This window comes from Glossina fuscipes, unplaced genomic scaffold, assembly GCF_014805625.2.
Source record: "Glossina fuscipes isolate IAEA_lab_2018 unplaced genomic scaffold, Yale_Gfus_2 1, whole genome shotgun sequence".
NCBI lineage: Eukaryota > Metazoa > Arthropoda > Insecta > Diptera > Glossinidae > Glossina > Glossina fuscipes.
The window spans coordinates 6,359,217-6,378,124 of record NW_023998415.1 but is presented as its reverse complement, the minus strand read 5'-3'; the positions used below and the strand labels follow the sequence as shown (position 1 = coordinate 6,378,124).

Sequence of the window (18,908 nt, the reverse complement as noted above, 5' to 3'; positions counted from 1 at the left end):
ATATGCGAACAAGTAAATGAAAACAATAAAGAAAAGGAATACAGGAATGCGACGACAATTTCAGTTTTTCTTAAAATAGTAATTTTGGTCATTCTTCCAAGCGTGCCATTACTTATAGGGAATTCGACATAAATGCATTTGTTTTCTTTACTAGTGAAACGAAATGTTAGACGTTTGCAAAAATTATGATCAGCGACTTCTGTGGGTAAAAATGATAAAGAAATGGGAAATACTAGTATACATGAGGGTTGAATTCTACGGTTTTGACCCTCCTCTACACTATGTTAAACAATTTTCTATTCAATATTTTTGATTTATTCAGCGTACTCAGCCGACACTAACCGACATGGAGCGTTGAAAGCTCTTCCTCTTCTAAATTCGTTGCGATTGTTGTTTATTTGAAGAAATCTGCTACGCGAAACACGCTCAGAGGCTTACGGTTACGCTGCTGCGCGATCATATCCCAATTGTCGGTTTTGGGTTCAACGTGGCGACACGAATTGACTGAAAATGCCATTTTTTTGGCTACTTATTGCAAGAGTTGTCCAGGATATACTGCTGCAACTCAAATGGGAAATTCTGCCAAGTCACGCGTACTCACCAGATATGACACCTTCCCGATTACCGCTTGATCAGTGCAGTGCATAGCTTGGCTGGTACTGGGATGCGCAAAGTTGAAGAACTGCGCAACTGGGTCGATGGGCGGATCGCTGAAAAATCGATACAAGTCCTTTGGACATGATATCACTTGCCACTACTTTTGCCAAAAGTATTGTGAAATTTTGTGGAAAATGAATGAATGGAAGCTACTTTGATTAATATATGCGTTATATATCAATTTTCCATAATAAATGACTTTTTCAAGTGAAAGATTGATCAATATTTTTACAAACATCAAATATCTATCAATACGTATCTAAGACAATGTTGTATTCGTAACCTATGTCATTAAAATTTAGTGATTAAAATTTTTGTTTCACCGAAAAAAAAATAATCAATGCAGTTATGACTTTCGCATTCATGCAATATTGAATACAATAATCATTGCATACGCATGTCTTGCCTCCTTTAGGTATTTTAATATCATATAATTGCAAATGTTATATAATTTGTCCTTTTACTCCTGCAAAATAGATTTTCGCTTATTACGCCGTATATAAATTATACGACAATATATATAAACAATAGTTTGGTTATTAGCAAACAGTTTTCTTCTTCTTTTTCTTGTTTTCTATTTAGGACGGATGCAAGGTGCATGACACATTGCCATTGATTTGAAATGTCAGTAAACTCATAACTGAAACATTTTCAATATAAAATCCAGGCAAACATATAAACAAAATATATTATATTAGATATCCATATAAATGGATATTTCTTAGAATTATTATTCACTTTTACACTTTTTCAGACCTTTAAAGAATCGTTGTAGTATTAGTAGTAGTAGCAAATAATAAAACAAAAATAATAACTGAAACGATTCGGTTATTATTCCTTTAGAACACTATTATTTAATGTTAAAGTTACTTGTTGCTGACATTTTAACTAGAAATAGTGTTTATTCATTTTCATATACATAAATTCCTTTTTTCATTTTATCTTTCTCTTGCATTCTCTTTCTCAGACATTGGCTATAAACTTATACGCAACAAGCAGTCGTAACAATAAACTATTGCTCGGCTGTTAAAACCAGAGCGTATTACGTAGATGCTCTTAACTGTGATGTGTTCAACTTTTAAATATCATCTAATTTATGTCATCTATTGTCTTATGCTTTCATTCTCAATGGCCGTATGACAATTTTTGTGATGAGCATCTCCTGTTATAGAGCACTTCCTGGTAGTAAATAATTCAAACCTGAAGGCGATATCATCGCTTTGTTCCGGGGGAATTTACTTGTAGACCTATTGCCTATTGTTCTTCTATTTTAATCCTTTCCGTTCCTTTAGCTTTCTTGAAAGCATTAAAAACTGAGCTTTGGCAGTCCTTTATGTCCTTGTCCTTGTATGCTTGTGCTTAGCTTGTAGTTTTCAATTTTTGGCGATATTTTTTATGACATTTAGCATAATTGACATATTTTCTTCGAAGGGCGGACATTATTGAAAGTCAATTGAATAAGATCGTCCGATGTGACCGCTACCCATATAATATCTTATTTAAAGAAAAATCGAATGATTTTCAAAACAAAAAAAAACAAAAAAAAAAAAAATTTAATTTTTATTCTATTTTTTTTGTGATAAATCAGTGCAAGTAGTAGACAGTTGACTGAAAATAAGTCAATCTTTTGCATGTAAATGTGTTCAACATCGGTCTATCATTAATACACAAATTGTTTTTTCTTTAATTAAAATTATGTTATCCAATTTATTTGTTTAAACCAATTTTTTGTTAATTTATTTTTATGAAATTTTAATAAGAAGAAAAAGAAAGAGGTGAAGTGGCATGGGCGGGGGGATGGGGGGGGTGGAGGGAAAAGAAAAAAAGAACAACTAAAGATAGAATTTTATTTTTTGCTATTACAAAATTTATTAAATGCAATTCAAAATTTTGGGTGCATGCGCAGTACGGCTGCATCAATTTAATGTTTGCCGTAATGAACTGAAGGATTTTGAGAACCAAATACCAAAGGTGTATGGTAGGCACGGACAACATGAGAAGTCAGAGTGCGAACACCGGGAGCTACTACTGGGGTGACAACACGAGCATGTTTATGCACGACAGTTTGGCGTTGATGGGAAACGGCAGTTGGTATATCTTGAACAACTTCACCAACTTTATGTACTGTAGGATGTTGTACAGTGTAAGTTTCGGGTACAAGAACAGTACGTAAACCAGGACGTGAAGCAACGTGCAAAGATAAAGGCACGGTTTCAGGAGGTAAGAAACGATGCTGCACGGTCGCTGAAGTTCTAGACGCGGACGGTAAAGCGGAGTTGGAAGCACCAGTGGCACCAGAACTTGCAGAAGCCGAAGCGGAAGAACTAACCAAATACGAGGAACGTGACAAGCCGCCAGATTGAGTTAATGATTGCGGTGTCGATACAGTTTGCTGTTGACGCACGCCGCCACTTAGACCGGCACCGGCATTATCATTGAGATTAGAGGAGGCAGAAGATAGTACAGAGTTTTCATCGTATAAAGAGTTAGATAGAGTCAGCGGATTTGCAAGCAGACGTTCACCTTGCGATGCTTTGCCATCACCAGCAACGTTGCCGTATGAATTCTCAGGTGCCGTAAAATGATGACTCGGTACAAAAGCTTCACTCATACATACCCAAGCCAATGCAATTAGGAACTGCAAAGAAATGATTACTTTTTATCAAAAGGACCCAAACACATATTCCTTTTAGTTACCAGTTTGAACATTGTTGTAAATTTTATAACAATTTTTCGCAACCGTTTAAAAAGTAAAAAATGATTTGCTATTTGTTCGCAAGTGATGAGAACTGATGCTGTTTAGAATTCAACAACTGATTTTTATAGCAATAGACGTTGTTCTAGTTTGCTGACTTTGATGCGTACGAACGAGTATTGATTTCAGTGAAAAACTTGTGGCCGATATTTAACATTTTATGAAATGATATGATTTTGGAGGTTTTCATGACTGTTTTGTAATGCTTCGTTTTAGCATCAGTTATAATCAGGAAGAATGTTATTACATTATGTTATCTAATACAGTTCGTCTAGACGCTTGAAAATTTTACTTATTTTTTTATATTATTTTCTTTATTAATATTTAATTACTCACTATACAATACCTTAAAATGGAGTAAGCAAATGAACCAAGTATATATAATACGTTCTCAAGAGGACGTTGATGATGTCGGCATTTCAAACCCATTCCTTTTAAATGACTTCTTATTCATCTCTCTAGCTATCTCGTAAATCAAAGAGAAAAGTGTATTGGACAGTTTTCACATTCAAAAATCGCCTCTTCAAAAGTCGTCTATGGCGTGAATTTCATTCGTGTTTACATATATTTTTGTGATGCAAGGCTATCATCTATAGTGAAAGATCAATATGTCTTAGAAAATCCTAAGAATTTTCGATAAGAATGACTTTAATGTTTTGTCGGTGAAGGTGAAATTGCTTTAGTTTGTTTTACTGTAGATTCAGTTAAAATGAAAAATACTTATGGTTTTTTGGTCACACTGCCATTGCAGCCATCAGGTTTGCTCCTTCAAGTTACATAACGAGTTATTGGTTTCCCTGACTAATGGCTAATATGCCTTGTGTCTGTCACCGAAGACAACTGTATGAGTCAAATTTTAGCTTTCCATCCCACTGTTCGTTCCATCCCAGTGTTCGTGTCCTACCCTAATACTCTGACACTTTTGATAATTATTACAGAATGTTAGGAAGACAACTCTATAAATTTTTTTTCTTTATCTGTCTGTCTATCTACAAATTTGCAACTTGTTACCAACCAGATTTAGGAAAAATTTCTTCAGGTTTACCCTAACAGAGTGCTTTAGAAGCGCGTAGGTTTGGTAATACTTATTCCATGCGACCATACTGTAGCGTATATGAATGACGATACCGTCCATGCATAATTTAGGTAACATTTGTAATTCGCATAAAAGTAATTGTGTTTTCAATACGAATTAAATTTCGAAAGAAAGCGTTCTAGTTTACAATATCACATTAAGTAACCCATTTAGTCTTAACAAGCTTATGATAAAATTCCTGATGTTTATGGTCAAGATGCTCATTTCCACCCTGGACGTTTCGACTGTGAAAACATGTCGTGTTCCGATCGCACAATTGTTGAAAAACTTGTTGACATTTTCTAAAAGAATGAAGGACGCACCCCGCACCATAATAAATTCACTGGACCGAATTTTCAGCTGTGAATTTCTGTTTGTACAAAACGAAGAGATCGATAACTTAGGCAATAGCGCGGAAAAGGGATCATCGTGTAAAATATGTTGGATGTGCACAAAGAGGGACAAAGCTCAGTTTAGAGATGAATTGTACATTATGTAGTCCTGTAATCTGAGCAAAAGATTGAGCTTGTCCTTTAGCTTCTACAGCGATTCTTACGCGATTAAAGCGCGCCGTAGAGGTAAACCTTCTAGAATTGATCAGTAGGAAAGACGCCGTTTTTGATCATGACAATGTCAGCCTACACCTACACGCTTTTAACGTTTCCATAAAAATGGAGAGAGAGCTTGGTTCGAAAGTTTTGATATATATTCGCTATAAAATGCGAAGCTTGGGCGACTTGGAAGAAGATCTCCCGCTCGAAAGTCGCTCGATTCGATTTTCCGTTCAGAAATTCGAGAAAGTCTTAAGTATCGAAATGTTATCGGTCGAGGTAGCGTAGTATGTACGAGTGAGTATATGTTATAATAAAGTTTTTTCAAAGGAAAAGTATTTGCTGAGAATATGTCATGAATTTTTCCTCTTGATCTATTATAAACTTATGTACTTATTTCCAGAGATTACATTTCATAACATGTATCGGTAACGTACGCAAGTTCCAGCAGTTAACAACTAACTATACATTTTTACTCATACTAATGGGTGTTGTTCATGCAAGACGAAGCTCTCAAATAGACTTTTCTTAAATGCTTGGCTTCATTATCTCATGTGGAAATTTTTGGAATTTATTCTTAGCATTTTCTTCGTTTGTTAAGCACACAAAGATGCATGACTGTGTATTAAAAGATATGTTCTCAAAATCGATATACATTCTTGCATTCGTGTCCAAACGTGTTCTCTTTACCCTTTATCCCATAATTGTTATCATCGTCCGTAGGTTAGAAAACACTCGTACATATATATTCAATCAAGTAAATCAAGTGAAAATATTCATGAAAAAATTCTGTCTAACATTTTTGTAATTTAATCAGATTTTCTTAATCTCTGTACACCTGATTAGTGAAAACTTTTCATTTGAATGACTTTTATTCATTGTAATTGAGAATAGTTGACAACACATATATAAGTATACAAATTTAACTACATTTATAATATATTATTTACACTGAGGTGTGTATATGCGTGGATTTATGTGTGTGTGTGTGTGTGTGTGTGTGTGTGTGTGTGAGGTTGTTTGTAGGAAAAGAAAAATGTATTATACTATTTTTTATTATAATTTATTCTACTTACTGAAGACACATAAAATGCAGCTTCAATAAAATAAAAGTCGATTTTTGAAAGTAAATCTTATGCTAAACACTATGGCTTAGCATTTATAAAGTATAAAAATAAAGGTGAAAATGGAAAGAAAAAAAATGCAGAACAAGTGGGAGAAAGGAAGAAGAGAAAAATAACAAGTACTTAGTAGAGAGAGACACAATCTGAAGCCGGTACGGGTCCAAAGGTAGGAGTGCAGCATACAGATCAAGTTCAATTAGTGAATCATATGAAGCGCTCAAGATGAAAAGCTATTATTATGTTTTGCTGCTATTTAGCGAATTCGATATTGAGACTAAATTAGAGATTATCGTAGAATATCTCAAATACCATTGGCCGAGTTTTATGTAAAGACATTTTCCCGGTGCATAATTCGTAATATTCAAATTGATACCTTCTAGGAAAACCGACGGGGTCAATAATTAATCAATTAATAAATTAAGTGTTCGAGAAAGAGACAACCAGGTTAATCTTATGTTCCTAAATGTAGTCATCAGATGTCAAAAGGGCGAGTCGATCGCAACTGAAATTCCTAGAAGTGGAGATCATCTGTTCCGTCCAAATATTCCTGCTCCTCTTAATTCAGGAGAACACCGGTACGCGAACGCGACCACACGGAACGTTATACGGTGTTCTCAACATAATATTTCGTTAGACCAGCGTATAATAAACTCTAAAACTCTCCTGGCTTTGACCACCAAAAAGGTCTATACGCAAAGTCCTTTGTTGCGTAGGGAACTTAAAGTAGAAAAGTTAAAGTATCTACCTTTTCCAATTTACATAAATCAACAAAATACTCATTATATAATTTGAATGCATGCCTTCTTAAGAATGAATTATTTATAAAATGGTTAAAATGCAGTGAGATTCCAGGGAACGCCAACTTTTATTTATGATATTTTAAGTGGCAATTTTTTGTAGCCAATATATAATATAATGAAATAAGTAATAAATTTAATTGAATATAAATCTATAATTAAATTACATACATAAATAAAATCGAATATTGTATGAATGTTCTCTATATACATTCGAAGTGGCTGACCTTTTATGGCTAGTGCTTATCTGCAATCATTTTAATATAAATTAAACATCCATTGATATTATAGTTCCTAAATAGACAAGCGAAGATGCCTGAGCCAAGTAAGAAAATAATTTTATCCATATATATAACGTATATAAAAATTCAGATCAAAAACACAATAATGCCAGACTTTCCTTTCCTCTATACATTTTAGAGCGAAGAAAAGAACTACTCATGTTCACCTATGTAAAGGATGAAGGTTCTTATTAGAAGATAAGCTCAAATGGAAATATAAGCAGTGGAAGTACAAAAAAATGTATAAATGGTGACCCGAAGTCTATGCAAGATTTGAACTAAATAGAAAACCGAGTTATATTTCTTTCAATTTTAATTTTTTTCTTACATCATAATGTACATAGGATAAGGTTGTGTGCGTGGAATAGTATATCGGGCAAATGGATACCAGGGCTTTGCCGACACAAACCGAAATTTTCCATAGCCATAACTCAATTTCATAGATGCAGCGTTGAATCTCCTCCGTCAATGTACGGGTGGTGGGTGCAGACTTGTTGGCATAGTCCCTTAACAATGCAGTTAAATCACATAACTTAAATCAATATTTCGACTGTATTTTGTGGTACATTTGCGAGCTGCGATCGCCAAACTTTCATTATTTTTCCTCTCATGTGATGCTCCATTTTTACTAACCCTAAGCTATCAGCTGTCAATCGCTGTTTTTCTTCTTTTTTTTTTTTTTGAGTTTGCCAACATTTTACCGCACTAATGCCGGGAAATTCAAATCTTGCGTAAACTTTTGGACACCCTATACACCTTTTTGTTGTATCTCCAAATTGAAAAATTAGTTTTCTCATATCGTTACATGTAAGCGATGGTTCTATGGTATGGATGGTATATTCATTGTGCATAAGTTGAAAATTTTAAATCGATTTAGCCACGTTAGTCTTTGAGCCTGAGATAAAGAGATGAACATGTATTTCTATATAAATTATTTAAATCAGGCAGTTTCGCTCATCCAAAAAAAAAAAAAAAAAAAAAATGACTACAGGATATTACGATCGACAAGATTCACCCTATGGGAGAAGTTTGAAATTTGATAAAAGCATTTAACAAAGCAAAATAAAACGTTTAGTATAGAAAAAGCGATCCTAGTGATAATCACATCATTCAATAGCATTTGTTTAGATATGTTGTGGTTTTGCGATAATGTTATCGTTGTTGCTTTCATTTATTTATTTATTTTTTTTTACATTAACCTTTGCGAGATAAAGCAAAAGATGCGAATAAAAGTTGTTGCTTTTTTTTTTGAATTTTCAATTGTGATTTTTGTTAATCGTTTGGAAAAAACTTTTCAAATATCCCGGACGAGAATGAAATTATGTTGAAAGCTTCGGGAAAGAAATCTGTAATGGCCTTGAGAAAAATTTTAAATATTATTTATCCTAAAGCTCTTTTAGCTTTATTATTAAGATTTACTACATCGAAATAAGTTTTATATCATTTTATTATCTTCCCAAACTGCAGTAGCAACTCGCGCACCGACAGCGTACAGCAGGTTTTAGTTACTCTTTAAGGTGTGCTTTTGCTACTTGCAAACAAAATAAATGGAACAAGATTGAAAAGAATATTTCTCTTTTTTATTTTTTTTTTTTAGTTTTACTATGCAAACTTTCATAAAAAAAAAAGCAAAGTTTTTTTCATTAATTCGAATGTATTTATACCCTACAAAACAACTCTGAAACAGAGTAAAAGTTAAGTTAGAAGAGCTTAAAATAGACTCACCTTTTATTATATCTAAGCTTGTCTGTCCGTCTGTCCATGTTTCGTTGTGTTTAATCGAAAGGTCGTCGTAATTTTTCAGATATTTTAATAGAATCTGGTACACTAGCATGCTTTCGCCCAAAGACAAACGCAATTGAAAATGGATTGGATCGGTGCACGTTTTCGACAACTCTCCATATATAGCGGTCATTACATGGACATATAAATGAAATTTTTAAAAATTTTCGACAAAAGTCGCTAACTAATAGTACTAAATTGTTATGAAAAATTTCGTTGGGCTGGGTTAACTTTTTAAATTCCCTTATATAACTGTTCCCACGAAAACTGTTTATTTATATGATAAAAAAGAAATCTGATTTTCAATATTTTATGGTGAAAATACCTTCATAATAGTAATATGACAAAGAAATCAACCTTATCGAATTTGGACCATGTAGGACTATTTTTTCGATATCGCAGCATATAAGGGTTCTCGGGAAATGCGAAAACCTTATATGCCAAAATGACCTAATTGTTAATGTTTTATGATGAAAATTTATTGATCGTAGTAATTTGACATAAAAATTAAGTGAATCAAATTTGTACCATATAGGTCTATTTCTTGGACTCCATTCCATATAAAATTTCTTATAAATAAGATGTCCATCAGGAATCAGGTGTAATTTTTCATATTTTATAGTGAAAATTGGGAAGCAAAAAAAAAATAAAAAATTCACGTCGGTCTATTTTTTAGACCCTAGTATATATAGAGGAAAGCAAGGCCGTATATGTTTTTAGTTTTAGTATGACGGAAAGTGAGATATAAGAAAACTTTTAACAAATAAATGAAGTTTACTAAATTTGAATGACGTCATGTGATTGATGTTTTTGGCATCCTTCAAGATGCTGGCTTTCATGAAAATTATGCCTCTATGCATGGAAATAATGCGCAAGTTTTGGTGTATTATTATCAAAGCGAGTGAACTACTATACTAGGCGAAATGATTTAGGGTATCTAACCGCCGGCCTTCTTATCTGTTTTACTTTTATTTTGATTGTTTACCCGAAGAATTTGCTTCATTACTGTCAGGCAAATTTAGAGCGTCGGTCGTTTTAAAAAATCACTTTTTGATAAAGTGTTTGAAAGTTTCAAGTTAAGATTTTTTATAGTTGTTGTTGTATAGTTGTTTCTTTGTTGCAGTACATTTTATTAATTATTTGTATAAATCGAAGATTATAAAACTCCCCTACCATATTTAAATAGCTTTCTTCATTCGCTTTGCTTGAAGTTTTTTTTTTTTTATTTTTGAGGAGATCCCATTTAATGGCATCTGTCCAAAGCATGCCCGAATGTGATGGCGAAGACAATTTTGTAATTCTTCAGCCGAAATCGTAATTATTATTATAAAAACTTCATTAGACATTTTTTAACTCTTTGACCGAAGTACCGCTTTGCCTACTTTCGAATCGACTCTCGATCTCATACCAATTCAACGATTATCTTGACAAAGCTTTTAGAACAGTATAAACATTACTTTCTGAATACAGTTAGAATAAGTTAGCGTATTATTAGACTGGTTAGAAATCAATACCTAACACGGTTACTTCTTCGAAGGAATTCGTTTGACGCATGCAGGAGGATTTTCAGGGAAAAATCTCTTTCAGATATTCAATTATTTTCTACATTTTTTTTTTTTTTTTTTTGTTATTTAAAATCTCAAAGCACCTTATTATCTATCTATCTACCCACAATGCTTTTCGCCCAGGTTTCGAAATGTCAATAGGAAGCAAAACTTTTAATATGTTGTAGAAAATGTTAAAAATTGATTTAATTTTTTTTTTTTTTTGTTTGCAGATAACTTTTACAAATAAGTTCAGTTTTATTCTTAACGATAATTTGACTATTCATATACACTAGAAAATCGTGTCGGTGTCGGTTTTCATGCCCGTCTGGATTTTGATATTTAATCTAAATGTCACTATGGAATTATGTCATTTCGTAATGAAACATTTCCATAAGCACATATTTTCGGCATAATTAAACAATTTGCTATACGAATATCCATCCATCCATCCATCCATCCATCCATCCATCCATTCACAAAGCAGTTAATTTATATTTAATCTTCAAATTTTGTAGTCTACGTATAGCCGAAATGTACTCTTGTGTGGCTTTTTTAAATGTAAACGCAAGATATTTCCGTCTGTCTGCTATATTACATATTTGCTGTTTATTCATAACTCAATCTTACATACATATTACGAGTTTTTCTTATACCCACCACTAGGAAATGGTAGTAAATGAATTAGTCATTCATCTTGTAACGCCTAGAAGTAAATATCAGTAAACAAACACGTTTTAAAGTGCATGTGAATTTTCGCTTAACGTTAGACATTGGATCGATTTAGCTATAACAATCTGTCTATGCATCGAACTGTCAGCACTGATGCTCTTAAAGAAACACTGCCTGCTTTCGAAAGCTAAGTACAACTGAATATTTTCTAATGCATATGCGTTTAAAGTAATTGATCAAAAAATGTATCGATCAAAATTCAAACAAATTACTGAATATCTATAATTAAATGAAAAGTAAGAATAATATAAAAAAAATTACGAATACGTTTTACTACTAATATTAAAATTTCAATTAATGCTTAGTATCGTTCATCAATAAATCCATAATGAATAAAACGTTCTGGCATCATATAGTAGTAGTGATGCTAAAGATTCGACTCAAGGCGAATATAAAATATTTTTATTTCATTTTCTTTTACTAAAATATGCTTTGCCGTCTAACACAGTCATACACAATCTTTTACGATCGCGGGCTAAAATCAAAGCGTGCTTTCAATTTTTCATACATCTACGCTTTCGATAAGCGTAAGATTCTAAAAATTCATTTCTTTGTCTGTGACGAATATCATAAAGAAAAATGAATGAGTTAAACAAAAAAAAAAAATAAAAATAAAAATAAATCAATAAAATTAAGATTAAGTGTTGAAAAGAAATCTTAATCAGGGGAACGAGATTAGACGAATAGAAATCACTTTTCATATAAAACATTTATTACTGTTAAGGATTAAGGTTTGAATTTTTTACTTACCTACCTTGGCTTGTTCTCGGCCAAACAAATAATTTTAAAGCTTCATTTCTCGAAGAAGTCAAGTTTTCCATTTCATTCATAGCATCTAGCATTTGGAGAGTTTGAATTCCGGACGAGAGACATATTCGTACCTAATAAATCCACAAAAGCTTTTTTCCTCACTGAAAAGGAACAATAAAGAAATGAAGCCTTACGTCAGCATCGCGAAAGGGTTTACGAGAGCTTATATTAACGATTGTCACAATCCATTCACTAGTCACGCGCTTATGTATTCATTCGAATGGAGGAGTGAGTTATATTCGCCTTATCCGTCATGGCTATGGTTTTTGTTGTTGTTGTTGTTGTTGTTGTTGTTGTCGTTGTCGAAAAATTGCCGAGTAATCTACGTAAGTAATTTGATGCTTAGTAAATGTTTTACAAGACATTCTAGCATAAGCGTAGGTATCTCTTTAACGGTGCAGTACTTTGAATAACACTGCTCTAAGGTATATTTTATTGTCTGTGTGTTTCTTACAACCTTCACTTCTTTTTGACTTATTTCTACTTAATTTTTTTTTCTTATGAAAATAATGTTTTAATAATTTGTTATTGTTTTCATTTGTTGTTGTTGTTACTGTTGTTGTTGTTACTGTTGTTGTTGTTATTATTTTCAATTTCTCAGCTCAGCCGCATTAATACTTTACGTAAATCTTTGCAATGGTGCATATACTCATATACATATAAACATACACAAACACATATACACACCTTTTATAAATTTTTTCTTCTATTTGAAACTTAAAAAAAAAAATCTGTTAAAAAAAGTAAATCACAGTCAGTTCAACTCTTAAGCCAATCAAGTCATACAGTTAATAGTTCACTTTCGAGTATCGTAAACTTTTTTTATTTGTCAGTCTGCGGTTATTAGTCAGTCTTTTAAGCTCTTTACAGTCGTCAACATGAGAATTGTAAGTTAGGTGTTCCACCTTAAATTCTTCCTAATCAATCATCATTAAAAACTATTGTTTACATAACGAAATTGTGCCTGCCTGCCTGCCTGCCTGCTTGCCTGCCTGCCTACCTGCCTACCTGCCTGCCTATTATCGTCATAGAAATCATTGCTTGTATTGTCGTGTTACGTTGTATTGTGTTCGCTAGTGTTTGGTCATCCAGCAGATACAAAAGTTTTGGCAATTGATGCTGCACCATCTGTTGTATCATATCAAGGCTCTGCCCAGTCTTATGCTCACTTAGTGATTTCACCTCGTGGTCGCGCTCTGGGCTATGTGGCGCCATTAAATCTCAATCACACTGTTCACCATACTGAAAAAGTTAAAGAGAGTTTGGAATACTTAGACATAAGACCGGTTTATAAATCGCAATAGAGTGTGATTTTAGAATAATATGCAATAATGTATATTTAAATATATCCATACACTTCGCCTTATGAAAGCTTAACTATGAACATTTGTTTGTTAAGTTTAAGAGGTTTAATGTATTCTTGTAAATAAAAGTTAATTTTTTTTTTTTTTTTTCATATTTATTAAACATATATATATATATATATAATTATATATACGTACAATATGAAAGCTATTTCTAATTACAGCCAGTAAAACAAGTTAATTGCATTGGTGCGTAAGCAAAAAACTTATCTTTGATTTCGCATGTAAAAGGAATAGTCGTCAAGTGTAATGCAATAAAACCCGATTAAAAGATGATTTCTTTTTCGTGTTTCTTTTTTGTTTTATTAACTTCAATATTTCCTTAAGTATCCAGAAATGGTATAAAAATGTTATCATAAATGAAATTTTAAATATTCCAAAGAGTCAATAAATATTCCGAACGTAATCGGAAGAGATTCGGTAAAGGTATTTTAAGTGTACTACTGCTACAGCTACTAACTTGGTAGGTATAAGTAACAAGTGAAGATGAAAGATATATTAAACGCAATTTTGCCGTTTCACAAATGTTAAAAGCCATTAAACCAATTAATTATATGGTGCAGGTGATGCCGTTTGGATACAAAAAAAAAAAAAAAGATATATTTTCAAAATTGAAACTTGAAAACGTCGCCCTCTTGCGAGCGAGCGATTCTAAGCGCAGTTTCAAATCTTTAAAGTCAATCACAACATTTACTGTGTTTAACGTAATTTTTCAAGGGCAATAAAAAAACTTGCGCTTTGCGAGAACTGCATTGTCTCCGTTTGGCTTTTAAAAAATTTTCCACTTTGGCCTTAAGGCCAAACGTTAAAAAAATGTTTAAATTTTGATTTTATAAATTTTAAAAAATGACTCGATTTTAATTAGTAGTAGTGTAGTATTGTAATATTACCCCTTCACGGTATATAATAAAATAAAATCGTTTTTCTTCCTATTGATCACTCTTTAAATGCAACTTTTAGTCTAGGGAAGAAAGAAAGTCACAAGAAGCTGGATCAGACGAATAAGAAGGCAGCAGGTCAAGCAGTTCTTAACGGAATTCGCAAATACTTGCCCCCGCTACGAAGTAAGTTACAGTACAATGTCTTTGCGAAACAAGTTCTTTTTAACTGGTTTACCCTGTTTCAAGGCAATCAAATAGGACAACTCCAAGGCAGCTCTATCTTACAAGAAAACAGTCGCCATAACCTTTCGTAGGCAAGTAATCTTTAGCGCTTTTCCGAGTCTATTATTTTTATGCTCACCCCTGCAGGATGGTGGTATACTCTCTTTGTTTTTTCCCATAATATATGTAGCGTTTGCAACGCCCAATAGGAAGCCTCAGAGACCCTATGAATTATGTATATTCTTGATTAGCGTGAAATTCTGAATCGATGATGCCATGTCTGTCCGTCTGCATTCTTTTGGGGCATTCCATTGTTGCCAAAAGTGAATGATCACTGCTTTCTCTTTACTTATCCAAGTCAATAAATAATAATTTTTATTAAAGCTGAGATTTTCTACAATAATTTGTGCGCAAAAGGATAAGATATACGAAAATTTTCTCTGCATTTTGAAGTTCAGCTTCAAGACATGAATCTCAAAGATTATTAATATTTCCAAATTTTTACTCAATCAGCGATATATTATTTACTGAAAGCCTAAAGTCTTAGATGCTAGTGCTTTAAGACTTTAGTCTTAGAATTTATTCTCTGCCTAAATTTATAATAATAATAATAATAATTGTAACAATATTAATAACTGACAGTCTAACTATGCTATTACTAGTGGACTCGAAACTTGTGGATTAAGGCGTTGAAGCGTATTATGGAGAGTTAAAAAAATGTTCTTTGTATTGTTATATGTCTATTTTGCCTATGTACATCACTTATGGTCTTCAAGTAGTCTGACCCAAAAATTGTATGTCGAACTAATTGTCAAGCTTTCCGTATGAATATCTTTAGACCCTAGGCTACACTACTGATACTTTACTAGATTTTTGCTTATTTCTATATAAAATTGTTACTTACGCTATTTTTGCATTATTTTGCTGGGATAAGTGAAAAAACGCAAAAGCGCTTATAACAATGCTTGAAAGGCATGCAATTTAAATTTTTCAATGAAAATTTTATTAATATTTTAAGAATAAAAAAAAAAAAATTAAATGCAAAATTATATAATACTTTTCGTTTAAAAGTGTCCTAATGGTGGAGAGCGTAAGTAGTTACTGGAATAAGAGATTTAATAAATGGAGCAGTATGGACAACTGGTAGCGTGGCATGAGGTTGTTCAATATCAACAGTTTTAACGGCCGGCACCACATGCTCAATTGTTTTGACAACGGGTACCGTTTCTACTGAGTTAACTAAGCTGGGCGATGTAAGAACCGTAGTCCGAACTGCAGGAGCAACTATATGAGAGACTTCAGCTCGATTATGAATGCGGGTAAAACTTTGATGCGATACGGCGGAAGGCACACTCTGAACAACTGATCCAACTTTAGTCAAAACCGGTTCGTGGACGACATGATGAGTTTCAAGAAGGCCGGCATTAACAGAAGCAATGCCAAGGATCATTAACAATTTAATCTGAAAATATAAGAAATTTTATTTTGTTTTTTGTTTTTCTATCATTTTAAAATAAATTTCAATTTCCAAAAATGTTAAAATAGTTTACCGTTTTAAACATTTTGTTGTATGATTTGTGCCTTAACCTGATTTATTTGAAATTCCAGAATATACTGATGCATCTCAGTCACATTGCCTACGTTTTTATAGTCAAATTTTCTTGTAACTGAAACTTAGAGGCCATACGCATATGTTAGGAGTGTTAACAAAAAAAAAAAACCCTATATTTGTGTATACATATAATCACTGCTTATGTGCTTTTGGGCTGGTTGACCTTCATTTCAATAAAAGCAGCCGAATTATCCGTAATCTGTTATGATAAAAAAAAAAAAAAAAATATATATGTGTGTACTTTTTTCAACTATAACGTTATGCTTGTTATTAATGGTCATAAAGGTACGGTGATATTTTTAAACAATAATTACTTTATAATGATTTCTTTTACAATTCTTTGTAGCCAATATTCAGTTCATTTGACGGAAAAAGCTATTCCCTTCCATCTGCTCGACAATGATTAATGTAAAAGGTAAGTAAGGTTTGATTATTTAATTTTTTTGTTTTTTTTTTTTAATTTTACATGGAATATGATTGGCATTGAATGTACATACCCTAGGTATAAGCAAAAAGCTAATTCTTTTTATAATCGCAATTGTGGGTAATAAGGTCTCATCGAGCGTATAAAAATACATATCAGAAATGCACATAAGGTGTACATATTTCTGATAAGTACATCGGAATCGATTAAAGCTGCTTCTTTCCTGTTTGTAGAAACTTTTTATTATTATTTGAAATCTTTGTTTAACGAAAATGTTTTGAATTAATGACCAGAGCATGTTAATCGTGACCGCATTCCACTTCGGGAAAATCAAGATCAAAACATTTGCAAATATCCGACTTGGGCACTACTATTGCAACATATCAATGGATCCAAGACAAATCTACTCCTGTGACCAACGTTTTTAATATTCAACGATTAGTTTTCCAAGTATCTAACCTTATGGGGTATCAAGCCTGGTGACCAATCTTTTTAATATTCAACGATTAGTTTTCAGAGTATCTAACCTTATGGACATCTTGAAAATACCTGGAGAACACTAGGTATTAATAAAGCGGCTAAACTAACTCTCTAATCTATCCAAAAAAAAAAAACAAAAAAAAAAGAAGGAAGAAGAACCGATAATATTAGTTGCTAGTGCCCATTCTACTTTTATATCTCTGGTCTAAATAAACTATAATAAAAAAAAAAAAAAGTTTATCTTTTTTGTGACTGTTAAAATTAAAAATAATTTTGTTCATTGTAAGTGGTCTCAGTTGGCGAATTATCCGCGTTTCTCGAATGACTGTTTATAAGAATGTGGGAAATGCTTGTCATACGGTTTACCTCAATATTTGTTATAGCTCGTAGGTAATAAATTTTTAATAAAGGGCGTTTGCGCATCAATAGCGCCCTTATCGATAACTAATAACTAAGGCTTCACATTTTTTTATTTGAATTTTATGACGTAAAGTTTTCCAATAAACCACAACAGACGGCCATAGCAGAATCTATTTAATACCTCGGTCAGATCATTTATTCTTATGTTTCTATGGGCTTTCAAAAGCAAGTATTTGCAACGGTTGCAATAAACAGAGGACAAGCAAAAAATTATGACCGATTTAGTCCGAAAATTTCGATACCCAGCACTTCGTTGTGTGTATTGATTTGCTGAATAGAAGAAGAAGATGTCTGGCAATGATCTATTAAAGACATGTAACAGCATTCTAAGTGTAAATTTCTAAATATGTTAGGTATAGCTATACAATGTACCCAACGTCCAACATACTCATGTACACATCACACAACATAACCGCAACATAGGTCAGAATTAACGCGATAATATGGTAGAATTTTCTTATTAAGGCTATTGAGGGAAAGTATGGAAGCAATTGCAGACAGACTTGAAATTCTACGAAGACAACGGCCTCAAACCCAAGTCAAGTTGCATTTACTTCAAAAAATGGCTCTTATGTAAGTGCTTCAAAGTGCTTCACCCGCTTCCCCAATCACCAGGCATCAACCCTATCAAAAATATGTGGGATGAATTGGACAATAGCTGTGCGAAAGCACTCAATCTCTTCCGCCCAAGATCTGAAAAATAGACTATAAGAAGAATGGAGTAAGATTTCTGTTTCCTACACAATAAAAAATTACACAGAATATGTCAAAACACTTAAATGACAAAGTATACCCTACCAAACATTAATTTTTAATAATATGCAGCTTTTTTTCTTCGTATCCTTCCTTAGTTGAAAAAAAAATCAATTTTAATGACGCGATGTTTTTTGAGTTGTTGAAGTTATTTAATTTTCTTGTCTACTGAAATAATGTTTTTATTTTTTTAGCATTGCCTCTATGCGGACGATGTATACATTATTACAAAGGAAAAAGACAACACGAAAGCAATCAACATTCTCGAATCTATTGGACGAGATATCTCCGCATGGGCAAATTCGTCAGGGGCTAAAATTTCCATACAAAAATCTAAAAAAATGCACATTTGTCGAAAGCAGATTTGCGATGCAGGAAATCTACTGATGCATATGAATGGCTTACCAGTACTAAACGTGCAGACGCTGCATATTCTCGGGCTCACGTTTTCCAACAATTATCGTTGGAAAGCACACTGTCTTCGGTTGAAAAATTCTATTTTAACAAGGTTGAATTTCATACAGAACGTTGCTTGGACAAGCCATGCGCATATTAACACTATTGCTTATCTTATCAAAATGCTTGTGTTAAGCAAGACTGACTATGTTTTGATAATTTATGGCAATAGCTGCACATCTAATATC

The 18,908-nt window shown here is 32.8% G+C and overlaps 4 protein-coding genes across 5 annotated transcripts in view; 1 reads left to right on the top strand and 3 right to left on the bottom strand.

Moving 5' to 3' along the window:
- LOC119645327 overlaps positions 1-12,366 on the bottom strand; it is a 40,692-nt gene extending 28,326 nt beyond the window's left edge. The window contains exon 1 of one of the 2 annotated variants that reach the window (XM_038045471.1): positions 12,049-12,366. In XM_038045471.1, the coding sequence (XP_037901399.1) occupies positions 12,049-12,140 (92 nt within the window). In that variant the 5' untranslated portion in view covers positions 12,141-12,366. The remainder of the gene's footprint in view (positions 1-12,048) is intronic. The other variant, XM_038045470.1, reaches the window with a different exon arrangement.
- On the bottom strand, positions 2,482-3,474 carry LOC119645328. The gene is made up of 2 exons (XM_038045472.1): positions 3,355-3,474; positions 2,482-3,295 (listed from the first exon to the last, which is right to left on the bottom strand). The coding sequence occupies exons 1-2, from the start codon at positions 3,364-3,366 to the stop codon at positions 2,579-2,581; spliced, it is 729 nt and encodes a 242-aa protein (XP_037901400.1). The 5' UTR covers positions 3,367-3,474; the 3' UTR covers positions 2,482-2,578.
- A 24-nt stretch (positions 12,367-12,390) lies between the features above and the next one.
- Positions 12,391-13,748, top strand: LOC119645329. The gene is made up of 2 exons (XM_038045473.1): positions 12,391-12,995; positions 13,140-13,748. Exons 1-2 carry the CDS (start codon positions 12,987-12,989, stop codon positions 13,410-13,412), a joined length of 282 nt encoding a protein of 93 aa, XP_037901401.1. The 5' UTR covers positions 12,391-12,986; the 3' UTR covers positions 13,413-13,748.
- A 1,561-nt stretch (positions 13,749-15,309) lies between these two features.
- On the bottom strand, positions 15,310-18,699 carry LOC119631590 (retinin-like). The gene is made up of 2 exons (XM_038023946.1): positions 18,670-18,699; positions 15,310-16,037 (listed from the first exon to the last, which is right to left on the bottom strand). Exon 2 carries the CDS (start codon positions 16,023-16,025, stop codon positions 15,651-15,653), a length of 375 nt encoding a protein of 124 aa, XP_037879874.1. The 5' UTR covers positions 16,026-16,037; positions 18,670-18,699; the 3' UTR covers positions 15,310-15,650.
- Between the last annotated feature and the right edge of the window lie 209 nt (positions 18,700-18,908).

Bases quoted from the DNA above. Each gene is read 5' to 3' on its own strand.
- LOC119631590 (XM_038023946.1), bottom strand. From the start codon at position 16,025: ATGATCCTTGGCATTGCTTCTGTTAATGCCGGCCTTCTTGAAACTCAT.